Source organism: Typha angustifolia, chromosome 15 (genome assembly GCF_048772165.1).
Source record: "Typha angustifolia cultivar Huaian chromosome 15, ASM4877216v1, whole genome shotgun sequence".
In the NCBI taxonomy this organism is placed as follows: domain Eukaryota; kingdom Viridiplantae; phylum Streptophyta; class Magnoliopsida; order Poales; family Typhaceae; genus Typha; species Typha angustifolia.
In genome coordinates this window covers 7,099,520-7,116,277 of record NC_133253.1, presented here as the reverse complement: position 1 = coordinate 7,116,277, position 16,758 = coordinate 7,099,520, and the positions used below count along the sequence as shown (strand labels likewise).

Here is a 16,758-nt window from a genome sequence, read left to right as displayed (position 1 = left end):
GACCCACAAGTACCATCAAATCTTTAGGGAAGATAGAAATAATCAATGTGAAGATCAGAATAGTATTCAAAGAATGGGGGTTTCATCAGTCTGATCAGTGTTTCATACCATATCCAGCTTTATCTTCAACTTCGTCAAGTAACTATAATAACAGGTCAATGCATGCGATCCTTTTAAAGTAACTGGCTTTAAACATTATTTATACATGCAGAGCACTGTTTTTGAACTTATTTGAATACATAACACTTTAGGAGGCAAAATGCCTGTGAGAAGCTGCGGAAACTGAGCACTAATGAGAACCTTTTAATGCCCATGGACTACTCCACCTTCTGTACACTTAAAGGGTCCAATTCAGCAAATCAGCTTTTTTGTTGTCTTGCCTCAGAGCTTAGATGCATTTGCAGTAATCGTGCTTAAAGCAATCGCAGCTTTAGACCCAGATTGGCGCCCCATATGCTTGCAGATGAAGTCTCCAGCTGCCATAAGCTTGCCAATATCAACATTAGTCCTTATGCCTAGTCCATTTAGCATATAAACAACATCCTCAGTTGCCACATTTCCTGAAGCGCCCTTAGCATAGGGGCACCCACCAAGCCCTGCAACTGATGAGTCCACAGTATTTATCCCCATCTGTTAAAAATGAGATAAATAATTAGATTCAGTTATTTGGACAAGTAAAGTTTTGATTAAAGGTCTTCTTGATGTAGGTTACTTGAAGGGAGACTAGAATATTTGAAAGAGATTGCCCGTAAGTATCGTGAAAATGGACTGCAAGTTTCTCCACAGGTACAACAGATATAACAGCTTGAAGCATTGGAATGACAGTGCCTGTATCACATAAAGAGGAAGGATAATCAATGTGATAGTGGCCGTAAAAGATAATATATATACAACTTCCATTAAATTGCACATTGCCAGATTACCTAGCAGTCCATTATACCTCTAATTCTGTTCTGTAATTTAGTCAAAAAGCTCAAACAAAAATGCATACAGTAGATATTCAATTCAATTAGCTTCTTAGGTGAAAAGACTATAGCCCTGAAGTAATACAAGCAAATTTAAGACGCGCCATCATAAATGAAGCCTTCTTTCCAACAATATGGGGTCCGCTAGAGTACAACTTACAGCTGAGAAAGCTCCAAAGGAGTTGGCAGATTTTTATGACTGCCTATCAATTTGTCATCAAACTTTTACGATTTGTTGCTGAACTCCCAATCATAAGCAAAATCATTCAGTGGAAAGATTTGCATTACAGCTACAAGGGCAAGTGGCGAGCAGAGTAGAGAACATTCTTGGTCGCAATTCAGGACCATACAATCCAGGAGGAGCCCATTTGTGACTAGATACGGTGAACATGATTATCAGGTCCTAGATTGAACCCAGAAATGCAGATTTCTTTCATGACCTTAATAAAGAAGAAGCAGCATATTTGCTTCCACTCAATCATTTGCACTATACCATATATATATAGAACTTGGATGGAGGATGAAGACATTATGTTTCAGAAGCTTTAGAAATGAAACTGAAACCTATACAGTTCAGTGATGGCAATAGCAAAAATTTTGGTCTTCAATGATCAGTTCCACAATAGTTTTTCCAATGCCATTATTCAACTATCCTTTGACGCCATGACTAACTATTCTTAACTGTCTGAGTTCATCTTAGCTCGACAACAGGATTCACAAGGTTAAATGGATAATAAAATAGTGAAATTGGTTATTTGGAGGGCAAAAGGGTATAGCATGTAATTTAAGGTTATTCTAAGCAATACGACAGGTTGTGGTTGGAAATCTTCAAAGAAATGTGCTAATACCAAGGTTGTAAACTGAACTTGCATATTACTCACTAGGCATAGAGGTACTCATGGTTGTGATTCTGAGAATGCATGTTGTTACGATTGTTGACAAATAAAGTGATAAACAAGTTAGTTTGTAATATAATAGGATTTTTTATGTGTATGCTGTTAAAAATCTTTTTCTTTACTTGTATGAAAAGTTGATTTGCATGTATACCCTTCAAAACATATGATATTGCATAGATACCTCCATGGTTATTTTTTAAGTTAAGTTTAAAATTTTAATAAGAAAACAAAATATCCTTAACTAAGAGAAATACTTAAAAACTAGAATAAGGATATTTTTATCCTTTTACATTTAAATTGTTTAAATTTAACGATTTGTTAACTTTAAGGGAAATTCAACCGAAAACAAAGATTTTAAAGAGTATATATGCAAAAACCGTATGTTTAAGAGATATATATGCAAATATCAACTTTAGAAGTGCATACAAGTAAATAAGAGATTTTTGAAGGATATATATGCAAAAAAGCATATGATAACAGTGCGAGACTGCAATACTCTAATAAATGAAGATAGATCTAGCCTGAGATATGTTTCTAAACTAATTTCTGGATAATGAATGTAAAATCAAAAGCAACTTTTTTTCAACAAATATTCTCGTCTTTGATATTTATTGGATAACGAATGCAAAGTCAAAAGTAATGCTCTGGTTTAACAAAAATCATCATCTTTTAAACAGGTTTGTCCTTGTTTCTCATATAAGAAAGAACAAAGTAAATTACTCTAAATGGAGTTCTTCAAACAATACAAGAACATACATGTAAAAGAGAACATTAGAAATTGATTTAACTTTACCTGGAGTACCGACCCCAATAGTATCACCAAGTGAAATTTCAGAGCATCCCATGTCATAGAGCTCTTTTGCTACAAATGCCACATTTGAAGGAGGCACTGGCCCTTCTACAGGGCATCCAACAACACAAGATACGTACCTGTAAGAGTTGATTGACGATTATTTCATATCAATGTGTGTGCAAGAATTCTCATATCAGATTAATTCCATGTAATAAGGATCTTAAATATGAAGTTAAAATATGGACACCAGTTACTAAAAAACTTCAAATATTCAGCATTAAATATTCTCACATATTACAAGATAAAAAATAGCATACAACCCAAGACAATTAAATTATATTCAACATGTTGAACCGCAGTAAGTATAAGCTCAAATATTGTGGGATAAAATGCGCCCCCACTGATGAAGTTGTAATTTCTCCAGACTCCAATACAATGCTCATCTTAAAATCACCACAAAAGATGCTTTAGAAGAAGCTTTTGCTAGAAAACAAATAAAGTACTGGTTTTCTTTCCTTTCATCCACCCAAACGCTAACATAATGGAATAGTTCAGTGTGGCATTCCTGAAACCAAATAGAATTGCATGATTATTGCTTCCTCCAGCCCATGTTTACATTTCAGTGAGAATGCAGTGTGCACTAGGTATGGTTTGTTTCATTACTGTCAGCGTCTCCTAAGAAAAGATTGCTAAATGCTAAGGGACTAAGGTATCTATGTTGTTATGCACCTTGGTGACCATAGTCAGTTGAATGTTAGAGAAGAAGCTTCTCAAAGAAGGGTTAATTATTTCACTTTCAGCTCCTTCTACTGTGACCCTTCCAGCAATAAATAAGTAGTTCTGACAAACATGTCATCTTACATCATAGCATTTGCTGTATATCATGACCTCATGTCAGTTCAATTACCATATTGTTCTCTTTTGTGTTTCTTTTTCCCCTTTTGTACACTTGCAGAAAGCAGCCATTGATCAATTCACCAAGCACTACTTGGAAATGCTTCATCCGTATGAGGAAGTTGTAAGCTCTCAGCCCTTCAAGGAGTACCACTTGGTGTGATGGAGTATCTACTTTTATGTAGTTATTCTGTTATTGCATCTCAAATTCTCAATTCTTAATGCTCTTCTTACTTTGTAAGAGCATTTTGTTACTGATTTGCTTTTACCCTCTTTTGCAGACTTCAGGATCCTAAGGGTTTTCGGCCATATAATTCTTCTCCTCTGAATCTTCTCTATTCAGCATCCCAAAATAACTCAATTCTTACTATTGATTTGTGTGGACTCTATTTTACAATGTCCAAATCGTCCTTTTGCTGTCTTGGACAAGATCTCTACTAAATAAATGCTATCATTTCACATTTTTTGCAACTAGCACAGAAGTCAAATTTAGTCCCTCTTTTCATCCAGAGTAGCTATTTAGCTTGAAGAAAACAAGTTCCTTTTAGCTTCAGTAGATTTATGAGGGAGGACAACGTGATAGAACGTAATAACAGGAGATCTATTCTTGTTAAATGTACATCTAACAGCCTGTTCTGAAACCAAAGGTCTAGCATAAGCACATCTTCACCGAAATCATACAAATAAAAGACTGATCAATAATGGTTTCAGCCATATGGCTTTCATCTGCAAGACTTCATCCACAACTTCTTGATGTAGGTTGCAAAACAGACCCAGCTCTGATCAGATGAACTTTAACCTTATATTGATAAGAAAAAGTTATTACCATTTTAATCACCTCCTAACATCTTCACATTCTTCCAAGACAGCACTAAGTAAATAAAAAAGAAAACTCATCCTTCTCATCCAAACTCTTCGTGTTCTCCTTTTATTTTCATTAAATACCCTTCTTTCTGCGATTAGTTTTGGCCTCTGCAGAATAACATGCAATGAACAACCAGCTAAACAAGGATTGTTGTGCCTAAGACATGAGCCATATCAATCTTAACTCGCAAAATGTGTATATTTGGTACATGCCATGCTGAGCCGGTGTGCTGTTGGCACAATAAATAGTTTTGATATATCAAAAAGAAAAGTTAATCTTTCAAGAATCTTGAAATAGAATTTAAGGGCTAATGTAAAGTCCTTTAACACTAGATATTAGTGCAACATATGCAATTAGATTCTAGTCTCGTAAATTTTCTAACTTTTCCTAGATCTTCCAAATCGGGGCAAATAACTTAGGGAAATCAAAATTTCTCTTTGATTTCTAAACTTGAAAGTATAATCTATACTACAATACCAAAAAAATATCAAAAGGGATAAAAGAAACCCCAAATTGTATTTATTTAAAGTAAAAGATGCTCAATTCCTAGTGGCATACATTGGTACGTGTAGCCACGAGGGAGTATTGAGATACTCCCCTGTATCAATGTCAATAGTTTATTGGCACGATACATCCACATTGACCATACTGATGGGCACAACAATCCATGAAAAAAAATGTTTTATTCAATTGAAGCATAGTCAATCTTTGTGTCAATGAAGTTAAAGGTACTCACATTTTTCATTACAACATCCAATATTCAGTTAAATTCAGCCGACACAATAGTTTGGCTAAAATTACTCAAGAAACTTACCCACGGACGGGAATTGAAACCTTTTTAGCAGCAAGCGCAACATCACGATAACGTGCAAAGCTCTCAGTAATGCTGCAATTTATGTTTGACTTGGAAAAGGATTCTGATGCTGATGCAAATACTGCAACTTCCTTTGCACCAGCTGCAACAGCTGCATCAAATCCCTGAAGAACATGATGGAGGTAGATAGTGCTTGTATAATTAAATCATTCGAAGCAGGATGTAGATGAGAATTTAAAAAAAAAGTTAACTCACTTTGAGATTAGGGGTTAAAACAGGAAATTTTACGCCTTCTATATTGCGAATTGCTTCCATGACATCCTTTGCATCAGCTAGCTATAATTTCACAAAAACAAGAACACTCAGAGAGCAACTCAAAATAAGGTTATAATCAGAGTCTGATCTATATAGGGTCATGATGCAGGGAATGTGACAAAATATTACAAGGGAAAGAGCTCAAGTCCATTATTTACACATAAAATAATTAAACACTGTACCAAGTGAGAACTAAACCTGAAATATACTCAGACTTCTATGCTGACCCACAGTACCAACTACCAAGTACCAACTGCTGCAATCTTGGTTCTTTCATATCCTAATCCCTCTCAGCAAACAAATTTGATTTATTCCGTAATCTTTCTGCTGCTTTTATACATTAGCTTTGAGGATGTGTACTTAATCAACTTTGATATGAGATACACTTGTTGTCCTTTAATGCACTCATTGTGATTAAATCACCTTACCCAACTTTTATTTGCATTACTGCATTATACAAGCACTGCCCAAGTTCTATGATGAAAGACAACTATCATTACACAAATAACAGTAGCTAGATCCTCTTAAGCTCATGAAAGGCATAGATAAGTAGCAAAGTAGATTAACATTGTAAACACTTTGTTATCAGAACAAGAAACCTAAAGAAAGGATAATACCTGGGGTACCCATTTTGGAGAGACAAAACTTGTTGCCTCTACGACGGGCAATCCAGAAGAGACCAACTTCCGTATTAACTCAATCTTTACAGCTGTTGGTACAATGTTCTTCTCATTTTGTAATCCATCTCTCGGTCCAACTTCCACTATCTTTACGAACCTTGGCAAGCCCCTTAAGAACTGCAAGTGCCGCATGAATCTCTCATTTGTCAATAACTTGAATGATAGTAGGTACCTAAAGAAACATGAGAATGAATTTAAGAAGCAAAAGCGAAAAAAAACATAAGCAGGTGGTTGACTTCCGGTGACAAACCCTCCTGCAAAAAGATTTTGCTCTCTTTTAAGTTTGTCTAGTTACAGGTAAATCTAATTTTTTCATCATTTAAATTAGAATGTTCAAAACAGTTTATTACATGAATTCAAACAAGGTTGTCATTACCCAGCACAGTGTAGAAAAGTTAAAACACATAGACAGGACTGATATGTTAAAAAAAGGTCTCCAACAGGAGTTATATATTAAAATCATGAAAAAAATATGGTCAGAAAATGTATCCACCTGGTCTGCTAGACCACTTATGTCTTTGCCACTGCAACTTGAACTATAGCTACAATTTTGCAGATACCATGAGCCATAAGGAAGAACCCGGTGATTCCTGCCAAGTGATAAGGTACTCCGAAATGGCTTCTTTTGGTGCTTCATATGTGGTAAACTTCTCCAAGCATATTCTTCCCTGCAAAAGAGTAGAGAATACAGTTAAGCATGTCCCGCTCATGGTGGATTCCTCATACTCAATAATGAAAACTAAAAGCAAGGACAAGAAGCAACAAGAATAAGAAAGCATTTGAACCCAAGATTTTGTGCTCAGTTAATGCTCAATATTGGAAATAAATGAAGAAATAGTATGATAAAAAATGAAAAGCAAGTCATAGAAGGTCAGTAGAAAAATAGCTGGGTAGTTTGCATCTTGGATTTCCTTTAAATACTAAAATATCCCTTTAAGTTGTCCATGCTAGTAATCTATTCATGATCACCTTTGCTATAATGTACAGTATAATAGCACTTGAATGTTCAAAACTGTCTTGTCCTGGTGAAAGAGAAACAAAAGTAGATTTCCTTTCCAATATTAAATTTGTATAGAACCTTATATGTGTACCTTGGTTTATCCTTCGTCACCTCATGTTCCTTTACAAGTCAGAACATGGAGTGATATAGTAATATGTTAATAGCATTTAATGTGCCTCAGAAGCTATATATTTCATTTCAATGGAGTGGGCTCGTCTGAGACAATATGCTTGCAGTCCATGCAAGATCCAACGGTGCATCCATAATACTTGATGACAGAAATCTGCCTATCAAGCTGCCTATGCTTCCTTGCAATCCAAGTTGCAAGCTGGAAATCTAAACACAGTAGACTTGAATTAACAAAAGATGGAAGATTCAGGCAAATCTCCTAAGTTGCATATCAGCTTATCAGATTCTGGGAGATCCACATACATATAAGTTTCTACAACACTATACCTAACTTCCATTGGATGCAAACAAACATAAGGAAAAAGATTCATGTAGATGATGTCAATCAGTATGCAAAAAGTTAATTCTTTTTCTTGAGAAACTTCCTGCTTATAATTTTTTGTTCACAAAAAAATAGCTTGAATGTACAAGCCCAATAATCTTTATTTGACTACCATCCTGAAAGCAGAAACTATATGCCAAAGAAAAATATTTAGACAGGAGGCATGATTTGACTATGTAGAAATTTGAAAACAGAACTTCATACGAAAATGAAACTCTCTCAACAACAGATATCAGTAGAGCAGTAACACATACTTGCAACTGTTAGGAGAACTGCAATGCCTTTCTTCAAGTGTGCACTCCCCTGTTTCAGTATCTTCAGGCCTTGGCCTGGCGGCTGTAGAGGTAAATTTCTGACTCCTTGGTAAACTCAAGCTTGGCAAATTGTCGAGACTCAATGCCCCCTCTACGCTTGCCATTGTGGAACTTAGTGCGGAACAAGAATCTGAAGAAAATATACGGGGCAAAGAAGAAGTCCACCTCACACTTGTGGAAAAAACTTTTTCTGTCAGCATCATTTCAATAGCAGTTGCAAGATGGTTTGGCGCATACCGCAGCAGGAAGCAGAATTTCAAATTATCCACCTAATATCCAATCGAAAAAAAATGTGTTAAGAGAGCAGATGGATACATTTCGATTAATACACAGAAAATAATCGTTTGAATCATTAAATACCATAGAAAGATCTAATAAAGTAAGTCTAGGTATCTAGGCCACATGACTCTAACTATCAGTATCGGCTGCAGGAACGACAGAGTGGGAAAGAGGGAACGAGATGGAGAAGGGGAAAATAAAACCAGCCAAAGAAAAAAGAGACTCACGGAGGTCTCGTCACCGGAATCCCCTCCCGGAGGTCGCCTTAGTGGGAAATCCGCTCGTCGGAAATAACAGGTATTGGAGGTAATCTCTTATGGACTAATGATCTGAAAAAAAAAAACGAAAAACAAGAAAAATTGGTTGACCTTATAGGCTTCAATTAGATCAGAAATAACAATGGTGAATTAGAAACGAATTCAAGAATCCCCGCTCCACTACCTAAAGATTCCAAAAGCAACCGCAGCAGATGTTTCCTGATCAATTATATCATCAAATTCAAGTAAATTAATCGCACGGACGGACTTATCAGGATAAGTTCGATCGGGGCAAACGCACGAGTTAAGATATCTATCGTAATCCCTAATAATAAATCGAAGAGGAAGAAACAAGCATCACCTAGCGGTCGGCTCACGAAACCTCTTTACGCACGACGACACTCCTTATGTATATCCAAATATATAAATATCCAAAAAATAAAAAATAAAAAAATCGAGTGGAGATGCGGGGTATCGATCCCCGTACCTCTCGCATGCTAAGCGAGCGCTCTACCATCTGAGCTACATCCCCAGTTTGAAAAACGGAGGACTAAAGTCAAATTACTTCTTTTAATTTTCATCTTCCCCCTTGGATTTAAACTAATATGAATTTCATAACATTATCATCCAAACTTAAAAGAAAAATTAAAATTATCATAATAGTCATGTGATATTAATAATTTCATTGTTTGAGTAAATATGAATATTCTACTTATACTTTTAAAATGATTGATATTTTTTATACCACGTTATTTAAAAGAATATACATTGTGATAATTAGGTAATAACTAAGATACGAGGCTTGTTTTATCGATTGCTCGTAGTAGAATGTTAGATAGACAAAGAGATTAGTCTTTCTTAATAAATAAGACAACTTTGCTTCTTTTTATTATGAAATGAGACCAAACTATACTCTTATAGTGGTCTAAAAAGAAATTCACTAAATAGTAGTTTCAATACTTGTTGGAGAATCAAATCTACAATCTCGGTCACTTATTATTAAGATCGAGTAGATCTCTTATTCATTTCCCTTAATCTATTATTGCATGTTGATCTGATCCACTTTATTTAGAGCATCTTCAATAGAACTCTAAATCTCTAAATACGAAAAGCCAGATTGACTCCAATGGATATCAAATCAAGCTCTAAATTTAAAGTTTACTATAGTATAACTCTAAATTTGGAGCTTAAGAGGGATTTTTGGAGCTTAGCTCTAACACAAAATTACTCTCTAATAAAATACACCATCTTTTTGAATCACCTCTATATCATTCTCTTTTATTCATTAATTATTTAAAGTTAGATTATGTTTAGTTTCACTAATTAATTTTTAACAAAAAATACTATTGTTGGGAAGATCTCATCGAGACGTTCAAAATAAGTATATATTATATTATGTTTATAGTTGATTTAAAATTTTAATTTTTATATGAAAGAAGAAATATATTTTATTATTTAAATAACATATACTTTTTATTATTTATTATTTAGAATTAGTAGGTATCCTAAAATATCATATGATTTAGTAATAAACAATTAAAAATAGAGCCCGGATGTATATGAGTGCACTGGCTCTAAAATGAGATTTGCTCCATAATAGAAGCCTTTTAGCCTTTGGGCTCTAAATATAAAGCTATCAATAGGAGATGCTTCAAGGCACTATATCTTCTTGTATAAATCTTTCTTAGCCTCTCATATCGATTAAACCATGCACTAATCTCTCAGTCCAAGTCATTGCAAGGCCTAGTAATTACCAAGAAATTTTTTCTAAAAAAAGACTAGAATTGAACGAATTAAATTTGGAATGTAATTTAGATTAGATCCTAACAAAGAAGACGGTGAGCTCCGGGCCACTATTCCCTTCGGGATTCAGCATGTAGAACGTCTCGGAGTCTTTGGACCCCACCACCCTATCGAAGTACGCCCTCATGTACGTCAGCTCGCCGTCCACGGGGTCCGTCAAGTCCGCCGGCAGCACGCCGGCCCCCATCGACACCGCGTGCAGCAGCTGCATGACCTTCACGTCGACGTCGGTGGGTTCGCGGCGCGACGAGTACCCGATGCTCCTGCCGTTGATGAATGCCGACCAGAGCGGCTCATCGAGGAGTCGGGTCTTGGCGGCGGAGGAGGCGGCGGCGGGGGTCTTCTTCTCGCACTCGAGGGCTACGCGGAGGAGGCCGGAGGCGCCCATCTCTTGGATGAACTTGGCGGTAGGAGTGTTGAGGTCGAGGAGGAGGAGGGGGACGCTACGTGGGTGGTCTTGGAGGGAGAAGGTGATGCGGGACTTGCGGTAGCCGAAGAGGGTGCCGGTGGTGCGTGTGGCGCCGTGGATGTGGCCGTCGCGTGTGGGACGGGGGACGAGGAGGGAGGAAGGGGAGGGGAGCCGGCAGGACGGGGCCGGGAGGATCGGGAAGGAGCGGAAGGCAGAGCGGACGGTGCGGAACAGGCGGGCGGGGCGTGACGGCGTGCGGCGGTGGGACGGAGGAAGGAGGGCGATAGGAGAGTCCGAGGTGGAGGTGGAGGAGGTGGTGGTGGTGGTGGTTGATGAGGAGGTGGTGAATGACTCAGTCATGAGGAAAGGGAAAGGTGGCGTTTGGTTTAAGATGGATGTCACGGCGGTTACGGATGGAGGGAATAAGATGGTTGAGGGAGAGGGAGGGAGAGGGAATGATGGTTGAGCATGTCTTTAGGCAAGCGGAGAGGGGGGAAGAAAAAATATAATAATAATAATAATAATAACTGATGGTTTAATTAATTGGTTGGCAAATATAGCAGAGGTTGCGGCTTAACAAGGTAGCATCGGCTTCCACCTTATTATCCATTGGAAGAGAGAGAGAGAGAGAGAGGTACATGCTAATGCTTACCATCATTATTAATTTGACTGACATGCTTTGAGAGGTTTTATTATTAGCGAAACCCAGACAACATCTAAAGAGACATCTAAATTTATGATCAATATAAGCATGGGAAGTTTTTCTTGATGTCTCACTAAATTCTCTTTCTACAACATCAGTTTCTTTTAACTAATTAAGAAGTAGTACTACTAATCCATCACAATTCACTTTGAGAACTTGATGAAGGACAATCATCCAGCAGGACATCTAGCTAATAAGGTTGTGTGTCTAAAAGAGTTGGAAGCACAAAATTTGGTGGAAATATGGAACCAGCAAGACTCCCCAAAAGAAAATAGTATAAATTGGAGAGAAAAGATGCACACTGACCTCTCTCCTTTTACAATGACTGGTGAAGAATTGAACTTCAACTAGGTGAACAACTTGCTGAGAATTGAGATAGCCTTCCCTAGTACCATAATATAAATTTATGTGAACATGACAGCAAAGCTTAATTTACAACATCATTGTTCATAAACAACCTAATAGTAGGATTATTCAATATAAAATGCACATAAGTATATCAGTTCATCATTAAAAAAGATTGGTAAACACCCTCCAACAAAGAAACAACTGAATTTTGGAGTTCTGGGATCTTATTTTTCAGTCTACAGCTGAAGTTCAGAAATCCATTAGGAAAATAAAATTGGAAGCATCTTTGAAGAACTCTCAACATGATTCAAGAGTAGTTGCTGGCATAGAACTTCTTTAGAAAATCAGAAACCCCTTGGTCTTTTGAGTCCAAGTCCTGCACAAGGGCTTCACGTCCAAGCACATATTGACCAATCACATGATGACGTTGCTTTGCATGCTCGACAATGTTGTTAAGCTCCTCCATTCCTTTGAACAGAAGCATGTCAATAACCTGTTTGTATAATAAGCAAATCAAATTAGCAGGATTTCTCATAAATTTCATTACAATTAAACATATTCATTTTCAGTTGGGACATTTCTGATAATATTAGGTTATTGTTTATCCATGCGGAGCATTACATTAATGGCCAAAGAAGGGTACTTATCTTTGAGATAATCCAGCTGATAGACAATCTTTTTGGAAAATGAGATCAGCCAGAAATTAAATTCATCAAATGCTTCTAAGTGGAAATAAATATGATGGGCTTCATACAAGTAAACAATGATGGGATCTCCGAGGCCTAACATTCACATCCTTCCTTGTTTGACCTTACCTAGTGCGTCTTTCCCCGCACTGGTTCAAACATCACACCTGCTCCTTCTGCCTCAAGAATCTAATGTAGACGAGATTCAATTAGAGATAGCATGGATTCCACCAGGAAAAAGAACATATACAAAGCATGCCAATGTTTGCTCTTGTATGAGATGAAGGATTAGTACAGAATCCAGCATCCTGAGATGGTTTGGACAATTCCAAAATCCTTAATTGCCTACATAGTACATACCCTTTGTCCTTTGAAGACTAGAAATTGCACAGATGTACCCCTCAAAACAATTAATCATTTATACACATGAACAAAACTTCCCCACTTGCATACATACATATGTATGTAGCTCTTATCCCCCTGTTTTATGGCATCATTCTAGATGAACAATAGGGGGCATGCTGCAATAGCTAATATGACAAAAATACAAACAAACCCTTTGCGCAGGGTATAGAACAAGAATTCATAAAGCGAGTCAGTTTATGATTTTTGAGCAAGAATGATGCCCAAAAATACCGTAAAAGAAGAAAGGGCTAATTAACTACACAACATGAAGACTAATTTGTTAACCTGAAGAAGCTAAGTGCTACTCCCATGGAGGTAGAAGATGGAAAACATAAAAAGCAAGGTTCCAAAAATCGGTATCGGGATCGGGATCGGCCGTCCGAAAAAACGATACGTATCGGCTGTATCGGCCGTATCGGCCGTATCGGCTGCCTGTATCGGATCGGATTATTTTAATTAAATAAAATTCTAAATATTATTAAAAAATGTTAGAGAAATTTCTAAAAATTTAGAAAAAATTATAAGAAAATAAGAAATAATAATTACTCACATATAAAGCCTAAAAAGTAAAAATATCTTTTTCTCATTCTCTTCTTTTCTATTCATTCTCTCCCACATTCTTTTTTTTATCTTTTTCTCTCTTTCTTTCTCACCTTTTTTTTTAATCTTTCCCTCTCCCACACTCTCTCTTCCATTTTCTCTCTCTCATGCCCAATTTTTTTTAATCTTTCCTCTCTCTCTCACTCTCTCTCTTGCTCTTTCCCTCTCTCTCTCTCCTTTTCTCTCCCTTCCTCTCTCTCCCTCACTCTCTCTCTCCCTCTCTCTCTACTGTTGCTGACAGCAGCAGTTGTCAGCAGACAGCTGTCTGCTGCCTGCTGCAGCCACCTGCAGCAGGCCAGGCCGAAACCGAGTGGTTTCGGCCTGGATCGGGATCGGCTATAGCCGATCCCGATCTGTTTCCCGAAACTCAAATCCTTGATAAAAAGGATCAGCATTGCACTACTTTAAGTATTCAGGATTTCAGGGTATGAACGAGATGAAGCGGGGAAAACATTAAAAATTAGCAGAAGTATTGACCATGTGCTAAAAGAAGGAAGTGTAGCATGACATTTCTTCCACCAAGACAGAGTCCAACCAAAACATAGTGAACCACATACAAGAAAGGCATGATAGATCCGTACAAAAATATAAACCTGGGCTTAGGACGTACAAAGGATAAGGCTTGAAAATTGATAAGGACTACGAGAATGACCAAACCTAAAGGAACATTGGGAGCAAGAGAGAAGAAAGTTTGCACCTTCCAGAGTCAATAACCCCCAAGGCCTTAAGTATAATAAGGTACAAAGATTAAAAAAAGTCAAAAGGTGTTCACCATATGATCAGCTGATGAATGAACTCAATGAAGGTTGAATAGAGAAATTAGAAAGAAAAAGTAGATGACTCATTGGAACCAATAGGAACAAAATCAATATGTTAACACAACTTCAGTCTGATAATAAGAAAATACCAGACATTAAACAAGGTGTAGGCTTGTAACTCTATAGAAAGAGAAACCTAAAATATTCGGAGTTGTTAGTCTCCCTCATCAGACTATCTCATACATTCTTTATTTACCTTTTGAAGCTGATGGGAATATATTGAAGACAATATAAATTCAATAAGTTTTAGCCAGTCCATATGAATATACAACCCAATATTTCCTAGAGCAGAGAAAGAGAAAGGCATACATTCTTGTGCATAAGAATTTTGCCGAAGTTTCACAGAATTGCTTCCTATACATATAGCCACTTACTGATCATAACAACGAAGCCAAGAGAGAAGAAAGGAGTACATAAGAATGACGAAACTACTAAAAATAATAGGTTCCCACCAGCCTAAAAAACTACTCAACACATCAAAAAAAAAAAACAATATCCAGGATAAAGGTACAGAAGGTCAAAACATTCTTTTGCCTCATAACTATTCTAACAATATGTTTGGAACCGATTCTATATAGATTTCAATCGATTTCATTTGGACAGGATTGAAGTTTAAGTAGCACATCGAGAAGAAAAAGATAAAAGAAAAAGGAGGAACTAGATTAGATATGAAGAGAGTGCCGAGGCAAATGGAGCCCTCAAGATTGAAAGATGTAACTGAGATTAACATCTAAAATCAAAGGTCTTCGCATCAAGTACAAACTTTCTTTCAATCTTTAATTTCGACATTAAAACTTTAATAGTCAGCATCCTACCATCAAAGACCTCTTCTCCCCAGTGCAATAAATTCATGAAATCCTTAAATATTTACAACAATCTTCTTCCGAAGTACAGAAATCGAAATCTCTCCCAGGTTGCAAGATTCAAACTTAACCAAAAGCTTCAAAACTAAACATACAAATCTACCAGTAACATTTAAGGCCCTTTTAAGGCCTCTATAGATCAGGACAAGAATAACGAAATGGAGGGGGTAGGGTTTCGTTTATGACCTTGGAGTTGGTGATGTGGGCGTTCTTGCGGATCTCGGAGGTGATAGTGGAGCGAAGTTGGGACACGGTGACGATGTCGTGGAGGTTGTAGATGTCCATGATGGTCGGGATCGATCGGCACGCCGTCTTGAAGAAGTCGAAGGTTCGGCGCCGGGCCTCCTCGAGGGTCGCCGAGTTCGGCGGCACCTTCACTGCCCTCATCGTGAACGCCATCTCGCGGCCTTCTCTCTCCGCTTCGACTTCAACCTCTTCAGGAGCTCCTCCTACTGGGTGGTGAATCGGAAGGGCTAAACAAGATTCAGGCCCCGGTCCAAGAATTCTTGTAAGAAATCTCGGTCTATAGCCGAACACTTATATCAAATTTAGTATAATTAATATCATAATTAACAGTTTATTCTAATTTTGAGTTGAAATAAGAGAGATAACTCTCTATAACACTATCTATTAAAAATAAAAAATCTCCAAACTATGAATGAAAAATAAGTATAACACTATCTATGAATTATCATCAAATGAGATAAGAAAAAAAAAATTAGGGTTGGGATTGGGATATTGAGATATCTTTCCCAGCTCTTAGATTAAAAAAATTTACATAATTTAGAGGTCTCATCTATTTATCGCAACTTCTAATATCGAGTTACTCCACCGGGAAAGTCAATTACATAATTGTAATATGATATATTTGATCCATATTGACTCCATGCGTAACATTGGATTCATAGAAATGAGCCTATTTATTTAGTTGAGTAAGTAGAAGCAATAAAGTTAATTTTTGCTAGGGTGCGTTCGAACGTAAGGACCGCGTTCGAACAGGGTGGTTCGAACGCCTATATCACGTTCGCATTGATAAAGAACGGAATTGGCGCGTTCAAACGCGGTTGTTGGAATGCCTGCATCATATTCGCATCGGCAAATAACGAAAATTCCGCGTTGGAACACAATCGAGCGTATTCGAACACACCACTGCGAAAGTGTGGGTTTAGGTAGAAATTATTAGGGTTGTTTGGAATGTTTTTATATTAATTAAGAAGTTCTTAAATTGAGCATCTATATTTATATGTGTGGAGAAAACCCTAATTAAGAGATCATCTTGTTATTGGAATTGACTTTAGTCTTATCTCATTCTCTCTTATCTCTAGCCATTGACGCCCTCCCCCTCTTCCCTTCTTCCACCACCCAAGTATTTTTGATCAACCTCTTTCAACGAGGGCTATCAAACTAAGATCTAAGTTTTAAAACTGTTGCAGATCGGATTAAGCCGATTTGTAACTAAATATTGTATAAATTATAATGAATTCAACTAAATTACTTTTTGGCCAGAAATTTCAAAAATATATAAATAATTATTTTACAA

The 16,758-nt window shown here is 37.0% G+C and overlaps 3 protein-coding genes and 1 non-coding gene across 9 annotated transcripts; all 4 read right to left on the bottom strand.

Annotated features, from left to right (window-relative positions):
* Positions 1 to 44: 44 nt before the first annotated feature.
* Positions 45 to 8,974, bottom strand: LOC140778852 (hydroxymethylglutaryl-CoA lyase, mitochondrial-like). Of its 6 annotated transcripts, XM_073123738.1 has the most exons (11): positions 8,945 to 8,960; positions 8,768 to 8,802; positions 8,554 to 8,655; positions 7,988 to 8,316; positions 6,716 to 6,890; positions 6,160 to 6,339; positions 5,483 to 5,563; positions 5,228 to 5,391; positions 2,655 to 2,791; positions 713 to 828; positions 45 to 630 (listed from the first exon to the last, which is right to left on the bottom strand). In XM_073123738.1, the coding sequence occupies exons 4-11, from the start codon at positions 8,248 to 8,250 to the stop codon at positions 382 to 384; spliced, it is 1,365 nt and encodes a 454-aa protein (XP_072979839.1). In that variant the 5' UTR covers positions 8,251 to 8,316; positions 8,554 to 8,655; positions 8,768 to 8,802; positions 8,945 to 8,960; the 3' UTR covers positions 45 to 381. The 6 variants fall into 6 exon arrangements, with proteins under 6 accessions (XP_072979839.1, XP_072979840.1, XP_072979838.1 ...); XM_073123739.1 differs by lacking the exon at positions 8,768 to 8,802 and having other exon boundaries at positions 8,945 to 8,969; XM_073123737.1 differs by lacking the exon at positions 8,945 to 8,960 and having other exon boundaries at positions 8,768 to 8,938.
* A 68-nt stretch (positions 8,975 to 9,042) lies between these two features.
* On the bottom strand, positions 9,043 to 9,115 carry TRNAA-AGC (transfer RNA alanine (anticodon AGC)). Its single transcript has one exon. It is a non-coding gene; the product is annotated as a tRNA-Ala (tRNA).
* Positions 9,116 to 10,399: 1,284 nt separating this feature from the next.
* On the bottom strand, positions 10,400 to 11,157 carry LOC140779238 (protein MIZU-KUSSEI 1-like). Its single transcript, XM_073124239.1, has one exon. The coding sequence runs from the start codon at positions 11,153 to 11,155 to the stop codon at positions 10,400 to 10,402; it is 756 nt and encodes a 251-aa protein (XP_072980340.1). The 5' UTR covers positions 11,156 to 11,157.
* A 744-nt stretch (positions 11,158 to 11,901) lies between these two features.
* LOC140777170 (NADH dehydrogenase [ubiquinone] 1 alpha subcomplex subunit 6) lies at positions 11,902 to 15,729 on the bottom strand. The gene is made up of 2 exons (XM_073121099.1): positions 15,405 to 15,729; positions 11,902 to 12,339 (listed from the first exon to the last, which is right to left on the bottom strand). The coding sequence occupies exons 1-2, from the start codon at positions 15,615 to 15,617 to the stop codon at positions 12,154 to 12,156; spliced, it is 399 nt and encodes a 132-aa protein (XP_072977200.1). The 5' UTR covers positions 15,618 to 15,729; the 3' UTR covers positions 11,902 to 12,153.
* Positions 15,730 to 16,758: the final 1,029 nt, after the last annotated feature.

Coding starts and splice junctions, on each gene's coding strand:
- LOC140778852 (XM_073123740.1), bottom strand. CDS start 8,250: ATGATGCTGACAGAAAAAGTTTTTTCCACAAGTGTGAGGTGGACTTCT. Junction 2,792..5,227: donor GTTTCAATTCCCGTCCGTGG/GTAAGTTTCTTG, acceptor CAACTCTTACAG/GTACGTATCTTGTGTTGTTG. Junction 631..712: donor ATATTCTAGTCTCCCTTCAA/GTAACCTACATC, acceptor CATTTTTAACAG/ATGGGGATAAATACTGTGGA.
- LOC140779238 (XM_073124239.1), bottom strand. CDS start 11,155: ATGACTGAGTCATTCACCACCTCCTCATCAACCACCACCACCACCACC.
- LOC140777170 (XM_073121099.1), bottom strand. CDS start 15,617: ATGGCGTTCACGATGAGGGCAGTGAAGGTGCCGCCGAACTCGGCGACC. Junction 12,340..15,404: donor CCCACATCACCAACTCCAAG/GTCATAAACGAA, acceptor TTATACAAACAG/GTTATTGACATGCTTCTGTT.